The sequence below is a fragment of the Carettochelys insculpta genome, chromosome 5 (assembly GCF_033958435.1).
Source record: "Carettochelys insculpta isolate YL-2023 chromosome 5, ASM3395843v1, whole genome shotgun sequence".
Classification (NCBI taxonomy): Eukaryota; Metazoa; Chordata; order Testudines; family Carettochelyidae; genus Carettochelys; species Carettochelys insculpta.
The window spans coordinates 101,200,416-101,226,627 of NC_134141.1; the positions used below are offsets into that span (position 1 = coordinate 101,200,416).

A 26,212-nucleotide genomic window follows, 5' to 3' on the forward strand; every position below is an offset into this window, starting at 1 on the left:
TGGACCAGCAGCAGCAGCTGGAAACCCTGCTGGCTGCCACCAGCGGAGTGGGCGTCCTGCTGGCCACAGCACCGGTGGCCATCTTGCAGCTCCTGACTGGGGACCCCTCACAAGGTCAGAAGGAACACCAGAGACCATGGGGTCCTCTAGGATGCCCCCTACCCAGGGGCTCCACCGGCTCTGGAGCTACCTCACCAGCTCTGAGTGGTGGGAGCAACTGGTCATGGAGGAGTGGGGCGATGACTGGTGGCTCCGGAGCTTCTGGATGCAGGGGCAGACCTTCCTGGAGCTGTGCCAGCGGCTGCCCCTGGCTCTGAGACACTAGGACACCTGGATGTGGTGTGCCCTTCCCATGGAGAACAGGATGGCGATAGCTGTCTGGAAGCTGGCCACTCCAGACAACTACTGCTCTGTGGGACACCAGTTTGGTATAGACAAGGCCACAATTGGGGCCATTGTGATGGAGGTAAGGAGGTAAGCACACACCAATCAGGGGGGTGGGACCCAGGGGGAGCCTGGCGGGGTCAGGGTGGGGCCTCAAAATGGACGCTCTGGCAGCTCCATATGGTGCTGGATGGAGGTGGCCTGGGGGCACAGGATGGTCCTAAGCTCCTGACAGTATGGGCATGAAATGGGGCAGCCCCCAACCAGCTGGCCAAGTCCTGAGCCTGGGAATAACCCTGCTGCAGCTTCTTGACCTTATTCCTGATTTGGTCAGGAGTGCAGGCACGGTGACCCTAGGCACTCAGGCCCTTGGCCAGCTAGCAAATGTAGCCGCATTCCTCCACTTCATGCCCATGACCCAGAGCACCTCATCCTCTTGCTATAGCCCCAGCAGATCCTGGAGCTTCCCCCCGACCCCTGCCCCAGCTGGACCTTTGGGAGCCCTGGTTGCACTCGGAGTGCGGGACCTGGGTCTTCTCACATGGTTGACCAGTGGCCATGACTCTCCACTGGCCACTGGGGGTCTGGCTGAGGCGTGCACACTCTCAGCTTCTTGCAATAGGGTTTCCTGGTCCATGCGGGGTTAAGAGCCGCTGCACGCACAGATCATAGAGCCCCACAGGGGCTGGGCAGCACGTCTCTGCCTAACAGCTGATTGCTGCCATGGCAGACCCCACTCTTTCAAAAGAGTGGGATGTGGAGCATCTACACACGTCCTTTTTCCAAAAAAAGATGTTGAAAAAGCAGCCTCTATTTTCTGTTTGGAATAGTGGTTTCGATTCCTGCGGCGCCTGCCCTTGGTGTCATGTTCGAAAGAGCATGTGGCGTGTGTAGAGGTACCGCATGCTACTTTGAACTGGGGCCTGCTCTTTTGAAAGAATTGCCTAGTGTAGATGCAGCTTTTCTGTCTGCCCTTTTGAGAGTGGATGGAAATCCTGTAACAGGGCTCATAAGATGGCACCCTCCGAAGTAAAGGCACTTTTTTTACAGCAAATTCAAGAACTCAATAGCTGAAGAGGGAACTGTTTCCTGAAGGGGAGTGATTCCCTTCTTCTCCACTTCCTGCAGAATTCCTAACTTCCCTGAGCAAAGAGAGAGGAAAATTGTCCAAGATTGGTGGGAGGGTAAGATCTAAGTCATGGAATGGCAAGGGCCTAAAATAGTCTCACTGGCTGCTCCTTACTCTGTCTGTGGTGGATTCAGCCTGAGAGGTTATAGTTTCGGACACTGGAATACTGTTCTATAATGTAACTGCCTCTGGCAGCTGATGTGCTCTCTTTATTTTTCTGTTGTCCATTGAGATGTGTGGCCTCTGACTGTGGGACTCCTGTTTAGTGGGGAACTCCTAGGAACTGGCTCTGAGATTGTAATGAGGTGGACAAAGTGAAACCTTTCTGAGAAATGGAGGTGGCTGGCTTGCACAAGACACAATCCTGTCCTTCTGCACACTCTGCCAGGGACACTTTGCCAGGGAGCTTTGCGACCGGGTGCTGGCAAACAGGGTGCGTGCTAACAGGAGGGAGTTTGGAGAGGGGAGTTTAAAGGGGGAGCTTGGAGGGAGCCAGTGACTTACTTCTGTTGCCCTTAAACTAAATCCTTTATAACAACCTCTATCTGAAACATTTAATTAACCCTCGTATATAACTAGAGTAGGAAATGGAGGCAGAAGCCCAGCAGCAGAGTGGGGGCTATCCTGTTTATTGTGTCGAGTGCAGTATGTATGACTACCTACCCTGTGGGCGGGTGGCGTATGTGTGTGCTCGATGCAAGGAGCTCCTGGCCCTCAGAGACCGAGTGCGTGCTTTGGAGGCCAGGGTGGCTGAACTGGAGGAGCTAAGGAAGGCAGAGGTGTTTGTGGATGAGACTTTCCGGGACATAGTAGGGCTGTCCCACCTCCAATCTGACAGTCCTGAGGCTGTTACGGAGGATGAAAGGCTCAGGGAAGGAGAGCAGTCAAGGGGAGCAAAGGGAAACCATCCCGTAGTTGGGACCCTCCTTCCAGAGGGTGATGTTGTATCCTCTCGTGCCGAGGATACTTCTCCGGGGGAGGGAGCGCCAGCTGTTAGGAAGAAGCAGGTTTTAGTAGTGGGGGATTCGATCATTAGAAATATAGATAGTTGGGTTTGTGATGACCGGGAGAACCGTATGGTGACTTGCCTGCCTGGTGCGAAGGTTGCGGATCTCTCGAGGCATCTAGACAGACTTATGGGCAGTGCTGGGGAGGAGCCGGTCGTCGTGGTACATGTTGGTACCAATGACATAGGGAAGGGTAGAAGAGATGTTCTGGAGGCCAAATTTAGGTTACTAGGAAGGAGACTGAAATCCAGAACATCTTTGGTGGCATTCTCTGAAATGCTTCCAGTTCCACGCGCAGGGCCAGATAGACAGGCAGAACTTCAGAGTCTCAATGCGTGGATGAGACGATGGTGTAGGGAAGAGGGGTTTAGATTTATTAGGAACTGGGGACACTTTTGGGGTAGGGGGAGCCTATACAGGAAGGATGGGCTCCACCTAAATCAAGGTGGATCCAGACTGCTGGCATTAAACATTAAAAAGGACATAGAGCAGTTTTTAAACTAAGAGGTGGGGGAAAGCCGATTGGTGCGGGGGAGCACCTGGATCGGACGGAGACTTCTCTTACACGAGGCTCCATAGGCAGGGATTCCCTAGAAGTTAGTCAGATAGGGAACGTGGGAAATAATATATGGGCAAGATCAGATGTGAAACAATCGTGCATAAAAAAATCCACCACGTCTGTGAAAGGCGGACATATAAATAGTGGTAGTTTTCTAACATGCTTTTACACTAATGCTAGGAGTCTGTCTAATAAGATGGGTGAACTGGAGTACCTCATATCAAAGGAGGAAGTTGACATAATAGGCATCTCAGAAACATGGTGGAATGAGGACAATCAGTGGGACACTATCATACCGGGATATAAATTATATCGGAAAGACAGAACAGGTCGTGCGGGTGGCGGAGTGGTACTATATGTGAAGGATAATATAGAATCAAATGAAGTAAAAATCCTAAAGGAATCAAAATGTTCCATAGAATCATTATGGATAACAATTCATTCCTCTAATATGAATATGGCATTAGGAATATATTACCGACCACCTAACCAGGACAGTGATAGTGATGCTGAAATGTTAAGGGAGATTAGAGAGGCTATCAAAATAAAAAACACAGTAATAATAGGAGATTTCAATTATCCCCATATTGATTGGGTGCATGTCACCTCAGGACGGGATTCAGAGATTAAATTTCTTGATGCCTTAAATGACTGCTTCTTGGAGCAGCTAGTACAGGAACCCACAAGGGGAGAGTCGATTCTCGATCTAGTCTTGACTGGAACGCAGGATCTGGTCCAAGAGGTAACTGTTACTGGACCGCTTGGAAATAGTGACCACAATATAATAACTTTTAATATTCCTGTGTTGGGAAGAACACCGCAGCGGTCAAACACTCTGGCATTTAATTTCAAAAAGGGGAATTACACTAAAATGAGGAAGCTAGTTAAACAGAAACTAAAAGGTAGAGTAATTAAACTAAAATCCCTGGAAGCTGCATGGAAACTGTTTAAAGACACCATACTAGAGGCCCAACTTAAATGTATACCCCAAATAAAAAAACACAGTAAGAGACCTAACAAAGAACCACCATGGCTAAACAACCATGTTAAAAAGGCAGTGAGAGAGAAAAGGGCAGCTTTTAAAAAGTGGAAGTCAAATCCTAGTGAGGAAAATAGAAAGGAACATAAACACTCCCAAATTAACTGTCATAATGTAGTAAGAAAAGCCAAAAAAGAGTTTGAGGAACAGCTAGCCAAAAATTCAAAAAACAATAGTAAAATGTTTTTTAAATACATTAGAAGCAGGAAGCCTGCTAAAAAAGCAGTGGGGCCCTTGGATGATAAAGATATAAAAGGAGCGATCAAGGAAGACAGTGCCATTGCGGAGCGATTAAATGATTTCTTTGCTTCAGTCTTCACGGCTGAAGATGTTACAGAGGTTCCTAAATCTGAGCCAGCCTTTTTAGGCGACAAATCTGAGGAACTCACTCAGATTGAAGTGACATTAGAGGAGGTTTTGGAATTAATTGATAAGCTGAATAGTAACAAGTCTCCAGGACCAGATGGCATTCACCCAAGGGTTCTGAAAGAACTCAAATGTGAAATTGCGGAGTTATTAACAGTGGTTTGTAACCTATCCTTTAAATCCACTTTGGTACCAAATGACTGGAAGACGGCCAATATAACACCAATATTTAAAAAAGGCTCTAGAGGAGATCCTGGCAATTATAGACCGATAAGTTTAACATCAGTACCAGGCAAATTAGTAGAAACACTAGTAAAGAGTAAAATTGCAAGGCACATAGAAGAGCACAAATTGTTGGGCAAAAGTCAGCATGGTTTCTGCAGAGGGAAGTCGTGTCTGTCTAATCTATTAGAATTCTTTGAAGGGGTTAATAAACATGCGGACAAGGGGCACCCAGTGGACATAATATACCTAGATTTCCAGAAAGCCTTTGACACGGTCCCACACCAAAGGCTTTTATGTAAATTAGGTGGTCATGGGATAGGAGGAAAGGTCCTTTCATGGATCGGGAATTGGTTAAAAGACAGAAAACAAAGGGTGGGAATAAATGGTAAATGTTCACAATGGAGGGGGGTAACTAGTGGTGTTCCCCAGGGCTCAGTCCTGGGACCGATCCTGTTCAACTTGTTCATCAATGATCTGGAAAATGAGGTAAGCAGTGAGGTGGCAAAGTTTGCAGATGACACCAAGTTGTTCAGGACAGTCAAAAGCAAAAGGGATTGTGAAGAACTACAAAAAGATCTCAGCAAACTGAGTGATTGGGCAGCAAAATGGCAAATGAAATTTAATGTGGGTAAGTGTAAGGTAATGCATGTTGGAAAAAATAACCCAAATTACACGTACTACATGATGGGGTCAAATTTAGCTACGACAGATCAGGAAAGGGATCTTGGAGTTATAGTGGATAGTTCTCTGAAGACATCCACGCAGTGTGCAGCGGCAGTTAGTAAGGCAAATAGGATGTTAGGAATTATTAAAAAAGGGATCGATAATAAGACAAAAGATATCATACTTCCCCTATATAAAACTATGGTACGCCCACATCTCGAGTACTGCGTGCAGATGTGGTCTCCTCACCTCAAAAAAGATATATTGGCATTAGAAAAGGTTCAGAAAAGGGCGACTAAGATGATTAGGGGCTTGGAAAGGGTCCCATATGGGGAGAGGCTAGAGAGACTGGGACTTTTCAGTTTGGAAAAGAGGCGATTGAGGGGCGATATGATAGAGGTATATAAAATCATGAATGGTGTGGAGAAAGTGAATATAGAAAAATTATTTACCTTTTCCCATAATACAAGAACTAGGGGACACCAAATGAAATTGATGGGTAGTGGGTTCAAAACTAATAAAAGGAAATTTTTCTTCACACAGCGCACAGTCAACCTGTGGAACTCCTTGCCCGAGGCGGCTGTGAAGGCCAGGACTCTATTAGGGTTTAAAAAAGAGCTTGATAAATTTTTGCAGGTCAGGTCCATAAATGGCTATTAGCCAGGGATAAAGTATGGTGCCCTAGCCTTCATAACAAGGGCAGGAGATGGATGGCAGGAGATAAATCACTTGTCTTCTGTTCTCCTTCTCTGGGGCGCCTGGCATTGGCCACCGTCGGCAGATGGGATGCTGGGCTTGATGGACCTTTGGTCTGACCCAGTATGGCCATTCTTATGTTCTTATGTTCTTATGTTCTTATGACACAGCCCAGTGGAGAAACACAGGCTTGGTCTCCCTCCACTATCCTTCTGCCCTATTACCTGAAGAATCAGGGGAGAGGGAGGCATTATGCTAGTTCCAGGCAGGAGACAACACACCACCTTTTATTTTATTTCTTTTTAATTCTCTCTCTTGCCACAAGAGTTGGATTCCCTGCCCTAGCTAACAGCAACAAAACAAAATGGAGGGGTTGACTCTGGAAGGTGGGATGCGGTCTAGTCCCTTGTTCTGAGTTCAATCATCTTTGATTCTGCCCTCTACAGCTACGGACAGGTGACCCACACTGAGGACCTGACAATATAGCCTTGAGAAAGAATAGTAGTTACTGTTACAGTATACTGAATTCAATACTTTACAAGTAATACATTTCAAATTAAACAAATAAAGATAGTCTGATGTTAAGTGGAACTCATCATTACCCCTTATTGTGGACAGGAGTATCTTTTCAATGGGCCTTAGACTTCGAGAGAATCTTTGCTTTTCAATGAGCTACAAAAAGGTCTCAAATAAGTATAAAATGTACTACTTGTTAATTTCCTGAACAATAAGAAGTGGTCAAGAAGAGATACTGAACATATATAACCAGCTGGTGATTTTGACTTGGGTGTGTCATATCTCAGAATCATTTTAACTTAGTGCAGCATTCAGACAACTTACACTTTCTCCTCATGTCACAATGAACCTTTGTTAACTGCATCTTGTACTCTTCCTCTTTGTTTTTAATTTCTGTCACAAGTTTCTCAATTTGATTTGTATATTCCTGTGAATTTAAACACGTGAGTATTTGAATTTAAGAAAGGATCAGAGAGGTAGCCGTGTTAGTCTGTATCTTTGAGAACAACAGTAAGTCCTGTGGCACCTGTGCATCTGAGGAAGTGGGTCTTTGCCCACGAAAGCTTATGCTCCAAAATATCGGTTAGTCTATAAGGTGCCACAGGACTTCTCTTTAAAGGAAAGGACATTCTTAAGTACTTTGCTGGATTGAGCCAGAGTGCTCAGCATCTTACAGAACATACTCTCGCTCTCCAAAACTTCACCACCTATCTATACTGCTCTGTCTTTGAAACAGCTGCCCATATGATTTTATGTGCAAGATCAGCTTCAGAAGAAGAGCCATGATAAGTTAAATGAAAAGAATAATCCATTTCAGCCCCAGCCCTTGCAGGAATAATTCATATATTCAGAATGGACCATTGTGATCATCTAGTCTGACCTTCAGAGGCCACAGAATTTACCCAAAATTCATGTTCCCAAGAACTGTAAACCATTGTTTGAGTTGTTCTACTCAAGGAAAGTATAGAGATATGCCTTATAGCTTTGAATAAAGCATGCCCGGTCATGTCTCACCTGTTCATGAGCGTTTAATTTCTCTTCCAATAATTGGATATTATTTTTCAGCCTTTCATTTTCATCTGTATAAATAAAATATTGTTAAATATAAATATTAGGAAACTTCATCTTTCTAATAAAGAATAAAGAAATGTTTTGTATGTATTTTTATTATCCACCTAACTTTAAAATAAAAATTATTTACATTTTGTAGAAACTATTATGACACCATTTGATTAGATCTTTGTTGTTTCAAATGTGGTTTCTGCGGGACACCAGTACAGCAGTACGCAAACAATCCAGGAAGTTTTGGGAGAATGCTAGGAACAACTTCCTGGTGTAAGTGCTGATAGAATCAATCAGGGGCCGGGCTCAGCTTGATCTGCTGTTCACAAACAGGGAGGAACTTGGTAGGGGAAGTAAATGTGGGTGGCAACGTGGGCACCAGTCATCATGAGGTGGTCGAGCTCAGGATCCTGAAGAAAGGAGAGCAGCAGAATATGGACTCTGGACTTCAAAAAAGCAGACCTTGACTCCCTCAAGGAACTGATGGGCAGGATCTCCTGGGACACTAACATAAGAGGGAAATGAGTCCAGGAGAACTGGCTGTATTTTAAAGAAGTCCTACAGAAGATGCAGGAATACACTATCCCAGCAACAGGGGCTAGGAGCTTTGGAGTCCTCCACTGCCCAAAGTAGTGGGGGTATCCCATGACTCCTGGTTGCCATGGACAATAGGGGGATTCTATAGCTCCCAGCCACTGTAAACTGAAATCAGGGAGGCTCCGGATGTCACAGGTCCCAGGACTTCTGTGACCTCCATGACAAAATTTTGCCTTAATTTTGATTGCTCAGAATTTCTGAAATTCAGATGGTCTATGTCTCAGGTTGGGTATGCAGTAAATGAGGAACACATAATCAGTAGACACCTAGGGAAACAGAAAGAGAAGATCTGAACAAGAAAAGAAATTTGCAATCCCCTTCTATGACAGCATTGTTCTTAACACAGTACAAAATGAGTCATGGAAATGGTAGAAGCATTTCACCCTGTATATTTTCTTCCTGACAGTGGTGATATTACTGGCCTGCTACAATATGTTGCAAGCAAAAAAACTAGAAGAAAGAGTAAGGGGCGAATTAAAAAAAATCACTACCATTAATGTAGGAAATTTGGTCAAACACGGGAAATGACTCAGCATTGCTTCAACCATACCTTAAGGGAAAAATTAATTCAAATGTAACATTACTGTTTCTACTACGTCTAAAATAAAAACAGCAGAATAGTGTGTCCAAATTGCAGGGGATACCGTCCGAGAATGAAAACAGAAGTATGACAGGACGTTCTTTGCCATTTGCTCAGACAACTAAAACAAAACTAAAAGACATGATGCCTGATAATGACATGACAGTGTCCTAAACTTCAGCAGTTTAAGTGCTCAGCACAATATTTAAACTTCCCTGAAAAAGAAGTAACTCTTTCTGATCCTGCACACTGGGGCACACTGGAGACGTTCAGAGATTCTGCAGACAACGTCAGCCTTATGGGTGCTTGGTGTGTTGAAACAATATAAATACTGTATTGAGTTTCCAAATAACTTTTGGTGGAATTCTCAGTAATACAGTATCTCTGCACTTGCAGCCAACTACTATGTGTCTGTTGACGTATGAATTAAACAGAAGTTTCTGATCAAAATACAGCACACATTCTGCAGGACAAAGGTTCCACAAAGAGGGAATAAATTTGCAAAAACAATTGGAGATTTTTGGAGAGACTTGACTGATTAGAGGCTAAAAACACTACTATCAGGTTGTCAATGAAACGCTGACTACATTTGACTAACAGCAGAGAAAGGAGCCACACAAAGGCAAAACTGAAAAACTCAGAGAACTTGTGTATGGTACCTTTTCATTTGAACAAATTTGTTCCAAACTTATGAGCGTGGATGGTGAAAGAGCAAATTATTTTGATAAAAGTATAGTAATATTTAAGGGTAGGCACAAAAGAGTGGCTGGCCTAACTATGTAGTTGTCTAGAGACATAATAATTGTGAGCTTGTGTTTTATTTATAAAAATGCAAATTGTTGCATTTTGGATAATGTGTGCTTTTTTTGCTTCTAAGGGATTGCTTCTCAAGTGAATCAGACAGTATGTAATTTATATTTCATCTCAGCAAAGCTTGTTCATTACCCACTATTTTCAGTAGTATTTTTTGGGCTGGATTTATGAACAAACTATTACTAAAAACCTAATACAGGAAGAAGATTTTCATGGAGTTTCAACAGGCAAAAGAAACCACAAACTGACTCTTGGTACAGATTATGTTTGTTATTTTCACAGAAATTCTAGACCCCATAAGCATCTGATTCATTAATTAACCAATTCCGTGATCTTTGAGGTCCATATTATTAGCTGATGCCTTATAACTGACATCCCCACTAAATTTAATCATTCAGTATGTTATCCTGCCCCATTTAGTTCAGCAGTATTTAGTAAACCTTGTTGAATTAATTCATTTTGATGGAATCAGTGAACACCTGCCAAGTTGGAAGGACTGCTAAACTTTATTTGGCAAGTCAGACCTTATTAAAATGTCGTGTTCTTCTAAGCTGTTTCATTGCCTTTAGATGTTAACACTAATATTTATGGAGAAAGATATTAGAGTGGGAACTGTAGGACAGTAGATTATAAAACATGATTTGGTAGCTCATTAATCTTCTTTTGCTTGGTGCAATCAACTCCTAGAGCCTTAGAGAAGATTTTATAAAATAAGAATCTGGCCCCCAGCGTGCCTTTAATTTGACAATAAGTCTCCTAGCTAAAGGTTATGCCTCTAAGAAAGACTGTGTTATAGCCACTGAGGCCTTGAGAGCATAGTCTTGTTAACCAGAGAAAATACCTGATTTTTATTTAAGGCTGATTCTCATAGATACTATTGCCACTTTACACCAGTATTAAGAGTCCTTAAAGTGGGATTAAATTATATATACACCTTTTAAGGCCCTTTATGTTGCAAGAGTTGGGTAAAGTAGCTTTAAGATAAAAGGGAATCAGTCCTTTGGAGTCCTACCTCATTTTCTACCTCCCAGACTGATGGTAAAAGGGACAGAGAATCTTCAATAAGAGGAACTAAATCACTTTCGCTTGGGTACTGAAAGCCCTTTAAGCCACCACTCCTTAGGCTGTTTCCCACCCAAAATTCCCACTGATTTCAATAGGAATTATGGAGGAACAGGGCACAGTTCTGTGAGATGCAGAGTACCTCCTTCAACTGGTTGATTGTTCATATTTCCCATGGAGGTTAATATGAAACGCAGGTTGATCAGTACCTGACAAAAGGCACTCAGAGGCCCAGATCCCTAAAGGTTTTTAAACATGCAAATCTCAAGGCAGTTAGATGATTTATTGTCTTGCAGGCTTTGATCCTTTTTTATTAATTGATGTGCATTGTATATTTTGATCTATTTTGTTTAGATTTCATCAACCTAAAAAGCTGCATTATGAGTTAAGTATTCAAGAAGCCACAAATTTGTTTAATTGGGAATGATATGATTATTTTAGAAGGTAGAGGTTGTTAGATCTGAATCATCTGCTCATACTTTTCTCCATCTTTCAGCTTCATATATGTAGACACTTTTGTTCCTAAAAGTAAATACTGGAACAAATAAATGTTATCAAACTGGAGACCAGAGACTGAGATTACAAAGTCGTTTGAAAACAGTGGAGTCTTTTAAGAAAAACATCTTTCCATACAAAGATACAAAGAAAGAAACAAAGAAGCTCAATACATGCTCACAATCATTTTTAAGACCATGCACATGTAGCAAAGTTTGTGACGTTAATGTATGATCAAAAATTCGAATTTGGACAATTTTCTCTCACCTCATTCTATATTTAAGGATGGATCTATCTATACTTAGCCAAGCATGGGCAGGAATGGTTCTCCTAGCATCTGTTAGTCAGAGGCTGGAAATGGATGACAGGAGAGGGAATCACTCAATGATTACGTGTTCTGTTCTCTCCATGTGGGGCATCTGGCATTGGCTACTGTCAGAAGACAGCACACTGGGCTAGATGGACCTTTGGTCTGACCCAGTATGGCCATTCTTATATTCTAATGTTCTTAAGGTAATTAAAATTAACCAAGGTTTAAACCTAAAAAGGCAAAATATTGGACAAACTGACAGAGCAGAAACTGAGCTGAATAGAATAGGATATCATACTTTTATTAATGTGAAACCATTAAGGGTAAGAGTGATGGGATTCAACTGAGGGAAAGTTCACCTATCAACCCAAGGCCCTAAATACCACTTAGATCCACAGGCTTTATGAGCTCTCAGCAAGCACATGTAGTTTGTGCTGGTCCTTTAAATGGGGCTTTATGTGAGACTTTTATTCTCTATGAATAAGGAATTCTGATTTCATATTTAACTTATAAATAGTATTACAGACAAGTGACAATTCAGAAGAAATGGAGATTTCATAAAAATCAACATCTTTATCAATATAAAAATCTGTTCCTAATTATGATATGTATAAAAATAAGACTAAACACTACAATTATATTTATAATTTTATTTCAGAATAATAGCTAATAATAACAACACCACCTACCTAGATAAATATTTCTGGATGGCAGCTACATTTTAAGAACATTAGCAAGCTAAGCCTAAGGCTTCATTGACCCAGTAAATTACTAAAGCATGATTAAGTTCTTTGCTGGATTACAAAGCATCTAAAAATGTGATTTACACTACCTTGATTACTTGCAATATTTCTTGTGCTAAGAAACAAAAAACAAACCAAAAATGTTTATATCAGGTTTATTTCATTTTATTTTTAATTTTCTTGTGTTTTCTTATTAGCAGATAGATATTGGCCTTATAGAAGGATTAAATGTGAAGTAGGAATCCCTCCTGGTTTATGCAGTCTATACATATTTGTTTTAAAATATAATGCAATACACAGGATTCTGTTTAAACAATGAGAAGTCCTGTGGCACCTTATAAACTAACAGATATATTGGAGCATGAGCTCTTGTGGGCAAAGACCCACTATGTCAGATTCTGTTTGTTTCTTTACCTCTTAAGTCGCACTGATTTTTGATTGTTTGTTGTAGACCCTTTATCACATTCTGGAGCTTTGCATATTCTAAACAAACAAAAAGAAACATAAATATTTAATTTTTCAATAATTTCTTTATTATTTTCTTTTTAGGATTCCACTCTAAGAGCTAAAAACAACTATAAATAACTTATTTAGCAATGCAAGGTCTTTTGTAACGGGTAGAAGGTATATCAAGGAAAAAAACAATCTTGCACTTATTTCACTGTTGCCTTATAAGCTTTTCCAAATGTACAAATCCATGTTATACCTACTACAGGCAGCAGGACCAACATCCACTGTGGGCCCAGGGCAAGGTGGGAGGGGGGCCCAGCTCCATGCCCCAGAAGGGGTGTGGCCAAGGGCAGACAGGGTGGGGCCTAGGGCAGTCAGTGGCACTGGCCCTTGCCTACCCATTGCTTGGATGAGCGCTGCCAGTATTTCAAAGGGGCCTGGAAGTCTGGCCACTGCTGCTGCCAAAGTTGCAGTGGCAGCGTCCGGAGTTCCGGGCTCCTTTGAAATGCCAGGCCCCACAGCAATTGCCTCCTTTGCCCACCCCGTCAGAGGGTCTGACTATAGGCGGTACTAATGGCAACACCTATAGTTCAGTTTGCCTGACACTGTTCATTATGAGAGCAAACCTCTGTCTGTCTCAGTGTGATATTTTTATTGAAGCCTTCAGCAAAAACATGTCTCAGAACAAATTTTGGGAATTGTTTTCTGCCACGTTAAAAATATCTTTACAGCTCGTCTGTTGGGAAGCCCTAGCACAGCGGTGGAGAACCTGCAGCCCGTGAGCTGGATCCAACCCTCCCCCACCACTTAATTTCATCTGGCTTGAACCAAGTCTCTGCACCCAGGACTAGAAGGCCTGAGCCCTGTCCCCCACCCTGCCCTGCTCCTCTGGGCTGGAGCTGTGAGTTCGACTGCTGGCTTGCAGCCATGAGGGAAGCTCAGCACTCTGCCTTGCAAGCACTGCCAGCTGCACTTCCCATTTGCCAGCAAAGGCAGGGTGTGGTGCTACCTGTCTGTCCCCCTCCCCACCACAGGGACATACTAGCCACGGCTGCTTCCAGGAGCAGCAGTGGCACAAGGCCAGGGCAGGTGGGGAGCCTGCTTCAGCTACCCTGTGCCACTGAACCAGAGCTGCCTGAGGTAAGTGCTCCACATCCTCTCAAATACTCCAACTTCAGTGTCTCAATGCTGAGCCCCCTCCCATACCCAAACTCCCTCCCAGAGCCTGCACGCCCACCCTCACCCCCCGCCCCAGCCCATTCCAGCTCTCTAACGCCTACCCAGAGCCTGAACCTACCTCTCCTGTCCACGTCCTCCTCCGTGTCCCAACCTCTCATCTCCAGCCCCACCCCAGAATGTGCACTCCCCATTGGACCCCTCACCTGCTCCCACACCCAAATCCTCTGCCCCCGTCTAGAGCCCCCTCCTGCACCTGAACCCCTCATTGGCTACCAGAGGCAACCGATGCAGGAGGGCAGTAGCCTTGTGCCCCTGTCCTGCCTCTGCTCTGCCCATACATCTCCCATTCCCATGGTGCTCTGCCCTGCCCTCCTGCACCCCTGCTCCACTCCTGCCCACTGTGTCTAGTGTGTGCAGGGCAGCCCCTTCTGGAGCAGTGTGATCTAGGAGTAGCACGGCCTAGGGAAGCTTGTGCTGCTGTCAAGCTGCATTGCTCTGGGGAAGGCCCCACACTCAGCTCAGAAGTGGCACAGAGTTGATGGTGAATGCGGGGGTGGGGACAGCACTGGGGGTGCATTGTGGCCTCCTGGGCATCCCCACACATCACCTATGTTTACTACACATCCTCGCTTAATTTCCAGACCACTGAATGATGGAAGTAACAGTATGTGGAGGTGTAATTAAAGACTGCATCGTAACGCATGCCCACAAGGGAGTCAAGTTAAGGTTTCACAGGTTCTACTCTACTCTGCGCTGATTAGCCCTCAGAAGGAGTATTGTGTCTAGCTCTGGGTGTCTCATTTCAAGAAAGATGTGGACTACTTGGAGAAAGTCTGGCGAAGAGCAACAAAAATGATGAAATATAAAAATGTGACCAATGAGGAGAGATGGAAAAATGGGTTTTGTTTAATCTGGAGATGAGAAAAATTGGGTACGGGGTGGAGAGGGGGGTGTGATGATAATTTTCAAGTGCTTAAAAATCTCTTACAAGGATGAAGGTAAATATTTGTTTTTGCTAATCTGTGAGGATAGAACAAGGTACAATGTGCCTAAATTCCAGCAGGGGGGGGGGGTTAAGTTGGACAGGAAAAATCTCCTAAATGTCAGGATAGTTAAGGATTGGAAAAAATTACTTAGGGATGCTGTGGAATTTCTGTCATTGGAGATTTATAACAGCAGGGTAGCCAAATGCCTGTCAAGCATGGTCTATTATTTAGTCCTGCCTTGGGTGCAGGGGACTGGAGTAGATAATGTATTGACGTCTCTTCCAGTTCTAGTATTCAGTTTTTCTGATTCTGTCATTTCCTAATTTTGTGTGTTTGACTCTCCAATCTTTACACTCATTTAAGACAGTTTTTAACGTAATATAAAATAACACTGATGGGATTCTTGCAAGGGTGTCATTTTGGGCTGGCAGAAGGGGGACAGCAGCCCTGCATAGAGAGACATTGCTTGCTCTTTGTCCTGGTCCCCTGACTATCAGGGAATGAGGAGAAAGTGCTCAGATTGTGTGAATTACTCCTCTGCCCCCTCACCAACCAGGAAAGGACAGCATCCACTCAAGCCACACATTTTCCTTTCACTCTCTGATAGTCAAGAGAATGGGAAGAAGAGCAAGCAGCATCCCAGAATGCACAGCTGCTTCCCCCTTGCCCTCTCATGATGATGCCTTTGGATTCTTGATTTTGAAGATTACAGGACAAAAGGCACCAGCCCTGTTGTTGTTTATCTAGTAACTGTGTGTTCTAAGTCTCACATTTTACTGGACATAACAACAATGCACCTTCAAGTTTAATCATATTTATTATACCCAAAGTATATTATTTTAAATGGAGATATTGCTTCAGATATTATTTCTTTTCTTATTATGAGCTGAATTTAAGTTTGGAGATTACAAAGAAGATGAAGGAGAATTAATTTAAACATAGCTCCTAAATGAACAGACTTTTATTGTTCAAACTCTCTTTCCCCCTTATGCATACATCAACACGTGTTTTATAATACAACCTAAATTTAGAGAAATTTGAAAAATATGCAAGTCTGCTTTGTTCCAATTTTCCATTTGCCTCAAATCTTTCTGTGGTAGGGCACCCCCTTTAGGTTATGTGGGGAGTGTGTACCAATGAGTCCATTACTCCACCTCCATCCCGACAGGGCTTCTTTCTAGTGGGTTAGCATTCACCCTCTGACTGGGCCTTGAGACTGTCTCATCCCGTCTAGTGGCATCACTGCCTGGACACAAGTGACCCATAGCCAACAAAAGGGGTCAACTAACAGAAAGGTAAAGCAGCTCTCTCCAGCAGCATATAGCTTCTCTTACTTCAGAGGGGTCCTTGGAGTATTCATGTCAATTTAGAATGTGAATCCTAGTTCTTTTGTCCTGTAACTCAACAGTTCTTCACCTTCCTTCTGCAAAGGCGGGGTTTCTGCAGGTTCTCAGTCCTCTCTCCTGAGCCAGAGAACCACAACAGTCTGTTCCCATCCCAGGGCTGCCTTCATCTTAATGGTGTTCTATCTTTTTAACTCCTCCTGACCCAGTTCTGATATGATTAGCAGGGGATGCAGCCACTCCAATTCAAAAACGTTCCTGAATCCCTTCCATGCAAGTGCAAGATTTTTATACACCATCACAGCATCTTAAATAAAACCACTATGAAAGTACAGTTTTGTATTTGTTTGGGAAACAGGCCATTTCTCATTGACAAATAATTTCAGAAACAATAACATATTTGTAAAAACAAAGATTATTCTGTTATTTCAAACATTTGCAATATTAACATGTGAACACAAGATGGACCTCCTGTAATACGTTAAGATATAAAATCTTCATGAGGTATTGTGTACAAGCGCTCAAAATTCAGGAAATGCTAGACTAACGGTTGTCTGTGCCTTAGGCCATTTTTCTTTTCTTGCTCACTTGTGTTACTGTCTTTATATCTTCCAAATTCTTCAGCTAATAGGGTAGGGGCACAACAGACCAAAGCCTCATTTACTGTACAATCCTGATACATCCCCTGAGTACAGTCCATTCTCTACTCTGAATGGAATAGGGGTCATGCAGAAATAAATAGTAAAGGATCATGAAATCAAAGACCGTGACATAATGCATGTACACAAGAAGCTGGATTAAGCTCCCAACTTCCTCTCCCAGTCTTCCGCATGGTGTTCACCATCTAATTCCTCCATTACCCTTCTTCAGGTGTATCTACACTAGACCATAAAATTGATTTTAAGGCACTTAGTTCAATTTTACAATGTGACTGTCTTCACTGCAAATAGCATTAGGTCGATTTTAAGGGTTGCTAAGGTTGACTTTCTTGCCCCGTCCCTCCCACGCAGTGTAACACCAAGTTCAAATTTAAATGGTTGAATTAATGCTAGTGTGGAAACAGCGTTACTTTAAATCAATTTTACTGGCCTCCAGAGGTATCCCACAATGCCCCCCTGTGTCCGTTCTGGCTGCTTTCATCTCTGCTGCTCTTCAGGTATGCAGAAAGTACGTAACAGGAAGCCCAGGAATTTGAATTCATTTTCTTTCTGGCCAGCATGGATAGTGCACCTCAGGAACAATCGCATCTCATCATCACAAGTTCTTCAGGTTCTAGTTCTGATCAGAGTTCTCAGGGTCACAAAAGATCCTCACCAGGGAGTCATCAGGAGATGTAGGATCTCATTTCTGTGCCGGGTGATGAATCTGTGCTGAGCAAACTGTGGACCAGCAAAAAAATGCAGACATTTATGGGGAGATTTCTCAGGGCATGATGGAGAAAGTGTATGCCAGGGATGCTCAGCAATGCTGGGTCAAAATCAAGGAGCTCAGGCAGAATTATGAGACAGTGGAAGACACTCCTCAAAACATGCTGCTTTTATGAGCAGCTCAATGCAATTCTTAGGAAGGATCTAATCATGGTCACCAAGAACTGCATGGACTCCTCAGGAGACAATGCCCAGCTCTCCGATGAGATCAGCAAGGGTGAGGAGATGGAGGCCAATGAGGAGGAAGATGCCAGTCAAGCAATTCAACAGATGGCCAAGGAGCTCTTCATCACCCTGCAGCCAGTCCTCTCATCAAACCAGTATGCTCTGGGGTCAGCAAAGCTAGAGAGGGCTCTTCTGGTGAGTATATTTCTTAAACTGCTACCAGTGGGCTGTGGCAAGGTTTGGGTAGAGGTTTTCTTCTGGTGAGCATATTTTTTTAAACAGCTACAAGTGTGTTGTGGGTGGGGTGAGGTGGATCTGTGCCTCTAGAAGAGCTTGTTTATATTTCTGGGGATGGAGTGTTTATCCTTTTTGGAGGTCTCCACAAAGGTCTCAGCCAGGTACTCGCTCTCTCTCTCTCTCTCTCTTTTTTTTTTCCACAAGATTTTTGGAGAGGCCTATTTTATTCCAGCTTCCACAACAGCACTCTTTGCCAAGCCAAGCCACCAATAAGTAATATGGCATTATGGCACCACACAGCATTCTTGAAAATTTTCTGGCCCTATGCCCACAGTGTATGAGCATATTTTTGCTTTCACTCTGTTATTCTCATGAAGCTGAAGTCTCTTTTTGCAATCTAGAAGCAGCACGGGAAGTTTCATGAAAGTTTGTCCCTTTAATATTATCACACTGCTCCCTGGCCATTTAAATTTCCCAGGACTGCCCTAGTGCACCATGTGGCTGGCAGGCTGTCCATCTCCTGACTCCTCCATGCAGCTGGCAGGCTCTCCTGGATCCATTCCCTCCCACCACACTGCTGGTGGGCTCCCTGGGTCCCCCCCACAACCATGTGGCTGCAAAGGATTTATGAGGAGCCTCTGAGAAAGTTTTTTTTTTTCCTGCGCTTTATCTTTTACAGGGCTGCTCCCTCCCAAGCCCACCACGTGGCTGGCAGGCTCGACCCCTCCCTCCCACATGGCTGCGTGTGCACCCTGTGCACCCTGTGTGCACCCTGCTTCCAGACACTGGTAGGTCCAGCATAGGCTTTCCCTGCTTTAAATTGCTTTTTCCCTGCACAGGATTAAAGTGGAGATGCTAGAGAGGTTCTTTTTTTTTTTCTGTGGTTTATTTTTAATAGGGCTGCCCCACCCCAGCCCACCCTGCAGCCAATGGGCTTACCCTCTCCTCCCCACCACACAGGTGCCAGGCTGTGCGTACCCTGCTTCCACACACTGGCAGGTTCAGCGCAGGCTTTCCCTGCTTTAAATGGCTTTTTCCCTACACAAGGAAAAAGATGCCAAGAACATTATACAGGGCTTTGTTTCATTTTATGTTTTACAGGGCTTTGTTTCAATAACTCCCCCTCCCTCCCTTAGCCGCCAGGATTTTACTGTGTCCACACTGAAATGCGCTAGAAAAAATTGTAGCTTCTGTTCTGCAGAGGCTGATTCATTGTTATCTTTAAGAAGCTAAATGTGGCCTCGGAAAACAAAAGTTGCAGTGATTGTCAGAGATCCATTCATTGTATGGGTCAGTGCGTTGTGTCACACTTAGAAATTGTATCTCAATTTTGACCTTGATTGTCTTCAACAGGTAGTGTGAGGGGGGTGGGGGTGAAAAGGTCAATGTGATGCACAGGAGGAAATGAACAAAACAGGATCTCATCCTGCAGCAGCTGCAAGAGGCTCGGAAGGAGTGAGCCCAAGCCACTGCTGATGGAAAGTGGACCAAGCAGTGGCGACAAAGCATGCTTCAGCACAGGAACCAGGGCTCAGCAGAGTTCCTACTGGCTGTTAAGGAGCAGACTGGTCCATGCTGGAACTGCAGAGGGCCACCCACCGCAGAATTCACAGTTATGTGGCCTCCTCATCCTGTTGCCTGACTTCCCCTCGTTGGGGGCCCCAAATGCAAGGGAGAAAAGGCAAGGACAGTCTCACAGTCCACCCCCAGGACCCCTCCACACTGCAAAACGCTCACATTTCCTCACATGTGATGGCAGGATTCCCTTTCTTTTTTCTACCCCCATAACCCTCACCCCCAAATAAAAAAAAATGCTGTTGTGAAATGTACGTCAGTGAAATGACCTTTGTGATCCATCGATGCCTACAATACCACGGAGAAATGCCCCTTGTGGTTTATAAACTCTGAGGTCAGATGGTCAGGAGACAGGATAGGAACGTGCATTCCATCCATCGCCCCACCACAGTTAGGAAACCCCATGGCAGCAAAGCCATTCCCTATGTCCTGCACATTTCCCAGAGTCAAGGTCTTTCGCAGCAGAATGGCATTGATTGCCTTGTCTTCCTGGATCACTGCAGCCCCCACTGTAGATCTGCCCTCCCTGATTTGATTTCCCACTGACCGGTAGTAGTTGGGCATTGCAAACTGCCACACAACAATTTCCACTCACTTGTGAACTGTCAGAGTAGGCCTCATTTTGGTATCACAGCAGTTCAGGGAGGGAACAGAAAATCACAAAGTTCCATGAAAGTGGCCTTGAACACGTGGAAGTTCTGCAGCTACACCGGTCATCCCAGACCTCCAAAATGATGTGGTCCCACCAGTGTGTGCTGCTTTTATGTCTCCAGAACTGGCGCTTCACTGCGTGCAATACATCCAGGACGGCCAGCAGCTGTGCATTCCTAGTCTCCAGTCCTTTAACGTCATCTGAATCAAGGTCCACATCCTCCTCATCCTCCCACTAACTTTATCTAATAAAATACTGTATGACATTTCAGGTAGTGGCCATAACACTGTGCAATGGCTCTAAGTTGTTCAGGATCCAGGCTAGCATCGTCCAGTGATGTGAACCAGAGGCAAACTTTGGAAAAAAGGCGCAAAATTACTTGAGCCATTCGTTTTCCAATGGTGGGGGTGCAGGGGGACAATGCACTCTGGGATGATGACATCAGATGCCCACAAGTACTTGCTGTGCATTTTTTCCCATAACACAGTGGCACAAACACCCAGAATGCAATTGCTGATGCAGGTCAAACCTAGCTAAGGCAATGGACACACACTATGTAAGCTTTCTGGACATGTGTGGACACTTACCTTCAGCTTTACAAAATCTAGTGTTACAAAGTCGACTTCAATAAATTCCCCTTTATTTCATAGTGGAGACAAAGTTTTTTCTAGACCCTGCATTTCACTTGGCTACTTCATCTTCCTTTTCATACTGCGTGGCTGCCAGTGGGGGGAGCCTCAAGAGCACAGTACAGACAGTCAATCTTCATCTTGCTTCCAGTGCCCATTGCACAGCGTCCCCAGAAGCAACGATTGCATGAAAAGCCCTTTTCAGCACGGGGATACCTTCTGTACAGAACAACTCTTCTGAAAAATTACCTGTCAAACTTCAAAGTCATTTGTCTCTGCTGTGGACTGCCATTTTCAGAGTCTCATAATTTGGCCAGATTTGGGGAAATTTTCAAAGTGATGAGAGAAAGCACATCTCTGACAGTCCCCTGCCAAATTTGAAGTGCCTGGTCCAAACCATGAAGATAACAAAGCATCTCACCCAAAAAGGTTGTCAGATTTTTAAAACAACTGGAATGTTTTCCTTCATCTTATTTTGAAAAGCAGCTCAATCATTTTTGCCAAAATTTTCTAAATGAACTCAACCTGAGGCAGACACCCTACATGGAAAATTTCAGGGCACACAGCTTGGCAGAGCAGTTAAACATAGGATTTCATAATGATTAGCCTCAGTTGACCTTAACTATAGGCTGCTCTTAGCTCCACTGTAATTTATAGCACACGACTGCCTTCTTGATTCAGGAATAAAATAATTAATTTACTGTAATTCTTCTTTACTTACTTCCAATTCCAGTCCCTTAAATTGTATCATACTTGGGTATCCTATAGATTTATTTCAGAAGTAACATTCATTCATGCTGAAAAATAGATTACATACTGCATCTCGATGTGTTGTGAATAGGAGCCAAGGAAAACCTACTTTTTTTTAATATAGGACCCCTAGAGGGAAAGCATCCATATCATCAATCCTGCCTCCCTTTTCAGTGGCTGGTTCTGCCACACGTTTATTCTTCAGTCAGGATGATGGAAACTTGTTGTTATTGAGGTTCAAAATCTGACCTACTGTGCAGGACTAGTGTAGAGCTATGCATAGGACTGGGATCCCCGGGGATCCAGCAGGACCCACTTCCATAATAGCAAGAGTGGGTGAAAGCAGAATTAAAAAAAATCCTATGCAGAGATATGGTGCAAACACAATTTGGAAACATTTGCTTCATACATCTTGCAGGAATTTTTATTAGATTTTAATATTAATTTTTCCAACTGGGTAATGAGATTTGTAATTTGTCTATAACAAGAAGAAAACATACTTTAAATACCTGGATTTTATTTCTTGCCTTTACTATTTAGGATTCAGCCCCACAAGAAGCTGAGTTGGCTATGAGCTAATCAGCATTCTAACTTACCATACATTTCAACAGCACATCTAACTTGACTGGATCTAATGATCCAAACATCTTATGTTACTAAATTATTCTTACACATTTTATGATAGAAGATTGTGGAATTATTTTTTGAACTGTCAAGCACAATCAACTGTTTTTGTATATAAAAAAACACTTACCCTCTTTTAATGAGTCTTCCCTTGATTGGCTTAATGCCAATAATCTATTACATTTTTCCAGCTGAAGATCCAGAAGGTTATTTTTTCCATTAATTTCCAATATTTTCTGTAAAAAAAATTGAAATATGTTTAGGATAATGTGAAGTTAAATCCTTTTGTGCTGAATTTTCTGTCTAAATATCAAGTTTTTCTTCCGAATATTACTAAAACAAACTAACCCCAGACCAAATCAAACACAAACCCAACAATGTTGAGCTGTGGTTTTCAGAATAGTTCAGTACCTCCTTCCCAGGTCTGTTCTACCAACACTATGATTTAGCTGTAAAGAAGTTAAGTTAGATGTTAGAGGATAGCATCAGTGTTCCCTGTAAGCTGAGATCCTGGGCTGCCACCCAGTAGAGATTCAGGTGCCACCCAGCTAATCAGCAGAATGCTGACAGCCACCCACCACGTGTGTCATGTATTTATATTGGTGGTCCACAGCTTCACATGCCTTGGTGTACAGTTGTTTTTAATTTAAGCACACAATTATAATGTTGGTAAAATGGTTGTGTATGGTGTTAGATGTCCATCGTAACACTTGACAGCCACTAACAAAATCTGTCTAATTGGTTGATGTCATCTTCATAGTTAGATTCACCTGGTGGAACAAATAATGAAAATATTTGCCTTGGAAGTCTCGTCACCTGTCAAAAAATAGATCCAGTGATCCTGGCCTAGGCAAAAATTAATTGCACGATGGCCCAAAAACTTTCCATCTAACTGCAACAGAAATTAACAAGAAAAGTTACAGGAATTTTTGAAAAGCACTCCTTCCAAAATTGAACCAAGAAGGGGCCAAGCCAAAGAAAGGTGGCAATCAAGATAACTGTTGTAGAAAAGCCTTTTCACAGTGTTGATTCCAAACATTCTGTGATGGAAGAGGATATTGTGTGGCTCAAAAAAGGCACTGCTTTGCAGCAGATTTTGAAGTTCTGTAGTACTAGGGTACATAGTCTATAATTATGACAAGTGCAGATGCCATATAGAAGAAAATGTCACTAAAAACATTTAAAAAGATATTACTGAAAGTGTTAAGAAAAAGCCCTTTCAGCTTAATTACTTTCCTTACTTACCTTTTCTATCATTGAGAAGTCATCTAGAAGTTTATCAAAATTAACCACACAGATTTTCTTCATATTTGCTTCAGTGATGTTATTCATTTGTTTCTAGAAAACAGCAACCCATAGTTATTGTATATAAAATTAACATTGATTTAAGAAGTTGTACTACTTAACTTTGCAAACATTAAAAGACAAGTAACCCATTGTACTCTGTGAAATGGATTAATCTCCTTAATCAAGAAATGGGCAATAAGTGGCTCATGATCCAGACATTGTTCACTAGAGTTTGATGCTGGCAGTCACTAGACACTTTATTTACTGGTACATCCACAGGTATGTTTGCTTGCAGGTCCCCTTAGCGATGGTTCACCACTCCTAGCCACTGGGAGCTGTGGAATAGTGGTATGGAATTAGCTGGGAATAGTGAACCATGGCCAACAGATGCTGTTGTGAGTGGCTGTACCTGTGGATGCACAGGTAAATAAAGTGTCTGCCTGCCCACCAGGAGCTAACCCTGGCAAACTGTGTCCAGTTCACAGGCTGCTTATTGTCTACCCCTGCTTTAGCCTCATTTTATAGCAGGAAAACTCAATCAGAAGGGCTAAGTGACTCACCCAAACTATGCAGTGTATTAATGGCTATGACGGTTATGGCTTCTTTATACCATCCTGCATGGATACTAGAGCTAGTGGATTAGATGATGTACTGCTTTACAACCCATACAATGCTACTGCTATCTGTGAGCTTTTAGAGTATAAATTAATAAAGAATATGTCTCTCTTAGTTTATGTTTATAATTTATATGCGGCCATAGTTAACTACTCAGACTTACAATCCTGTTTAAATTCACTTTTATGTTTTCTTTTGAGCCATTAACTGGCTGAAGGCCAGTGAGCCTTGTATAAATTATATAAAACAACAATTTTATGTTCCCAGTGGAGTGCAGTTTTCAAAAGTGCTTTGTGCTCTCCTATCTCTGTTCCCACTCAAATCTAAATATGCCCAGTTTTCTTAACGTTTCCTCACAGGCCATTTTCTAAACGTTTTATTGTTTTTTTCTCTCTCCTCTGGACTCTCCAACTTGTCCAATTGTTTCCTAAAATGCAGTACCCAGAACTGGCTACAACATGCCAGGTGAGGCCTCATTAGAGTGGGATAATTACCTCTAATTTCTTGTATAAGACGGTCCCATTAATTCACCCTAGCCTTTGTTACATCCATGTCACTTTGTTGACTAATATTTAATTTGTGAACCATTATAACTTACAGATCCTTTTAAGTGCTACTGACATCTAGGCAGTTGTACCTTTACTTTCATTATAATGAGCTTTGAAAAATTAAATAAAAATTCTAGATGATGCTGTATAATCCAACAGTTATCTTACTTCACATCATATATGACTTCACAAGTAAGCAGTCTTGCAAAATAATTATCTCACTACAAAATATACCTGCTGCAGCAACTATTTAGTATCAAATTAATGTCCTGTTATTATACGGTCCTTAAAATGTGTTTCCATTTGCCTATAACCATTCTTCTTACCCATGAGCATGAAATCTTCCATTTCTGTAGTCCTGTTATGTCTGTGGCCTAATACTGACATCACAATTTCTGGGTGGGTGTGAGAAGATAGGCACTTTGTCTATCACACCTACTTTTGTGGCACTATTTGCCTGATCTTCTACTTCTTGGGCAATGTTGCATGCCCTCATTTCCCACAGGAAAACAGGAGACTCACAGCACTTTGTAGCTGCAGGTTAACTATGCCATACAAAATAAAACTCCTGATAAACTAATGTAAAACATTTAAAAAAAATCTCTCACCAAAGAACCGCATCTACACACGCAAGTTCTTTAGAAACATTTTTCAAAAGAAATATCCAGTGGAGTGTCTACACACAAAAAGCATTCTTTTGAAACTAATTTTGCAAGAATGCAGAGCTCCTTTCAAAAGTGCTCTTCCATCTCCCATTTCAGGAAGAGCGTCTTCTTTCAAAAGCAAATATGTATAGACGCTTCATAGGCCCTTTTTTTCCGAAAGAGCAGTCCTCATAGTGCCAGATTTTTTGATCCCTGGCCCATTCTTTTGAAAGCGCGAGATCTGTATGAACGCTCTCTTTCGAAAGAGGAGGTCATTCTTTTGATCTGCTTTTTTGTGTGTGGATGCACTCTTTCAAAAGTGCATCCTGGAAAGCAATTCACATCCTCCACCTTATAGAACAGACAATCATTTTGTGGGCAAGAAGAAAGAAAAAAATATATTCTTTTATTTAATCATGATAACTGATAATCTGCTTTAGAAATTCACTTTGATTCTTCCTCTAAAACAAGTAGCTGATCATTTAATTAATACCCGCCAGCTTAACATAATAAATTTTGGTAAATAAATGTGTATATATTGTTCAGTTATAAGTAAAGGAATAGCCTCACCAGTTCTTTCTGTTGTTTCACACTGCGATAAGGGAGAAAATTATCATTTGTAATGAATCTAATGGCACTTTAATTGCTTGGTCTTCAAAGGATATCCCACAAATACCAGAAGAAGAAAGATATTATTTGTGGATATAAATGGACAGCTTTTAATTAACTGTTGCATTCTGTCCAGCTAATAAGTGGGTGAGCAAGAATGGGAAAGGATTCAAGAGAGCCCAGAACAACTGTGTCTTTGTGGTCTCTGGCCAACCCAAAAGGGACAGTGGAACACATTGGTTACAA

The 26,212-nt window shown here is 42.6% G+C and overlaps 1 protein-coding gene across 1 annotated transcript in view; it reads right to left on the reverse strand.

Annotated features, from left to right (window-relative positions):
• CCDC152 (coiled-coil domain containing 152) overlaps nt 1-23,610 on the reverse strand; it is a 30,729-nt gene extending 7,119 nt beyond the window's left edge. Inside the window, exons 1-5 of the mRNA XM_074995609.1 lie at nt 23,509-23,610; nt 22,394-22,499; nt 12,661-12,729; nt 7,599-7,663; nt 6,909-7,011 (exon numbers count right to left, since the gene is read on the reverse strand). Of these exons, the coding sequence (XP_074851710.1) occupies nt 6,909-7,011; nt 7,599-7,663; nt 12,661-12,729; nt 22,394-22,499; nt 23,509-23,595 (430 nt within the window). The 5' untranslated portion in view covers nt 23,596-23,610. The remainder of the gene's footprint in view (nt 1-6,908; nt 7,012-7,598; nt 7,664-12,660; nt 12,730-22,393; nt 22,500-23,508) is intronic.
• Between the last annotated feature and the right edge of the window lie 2,602 nt (nt 23,611-26,212).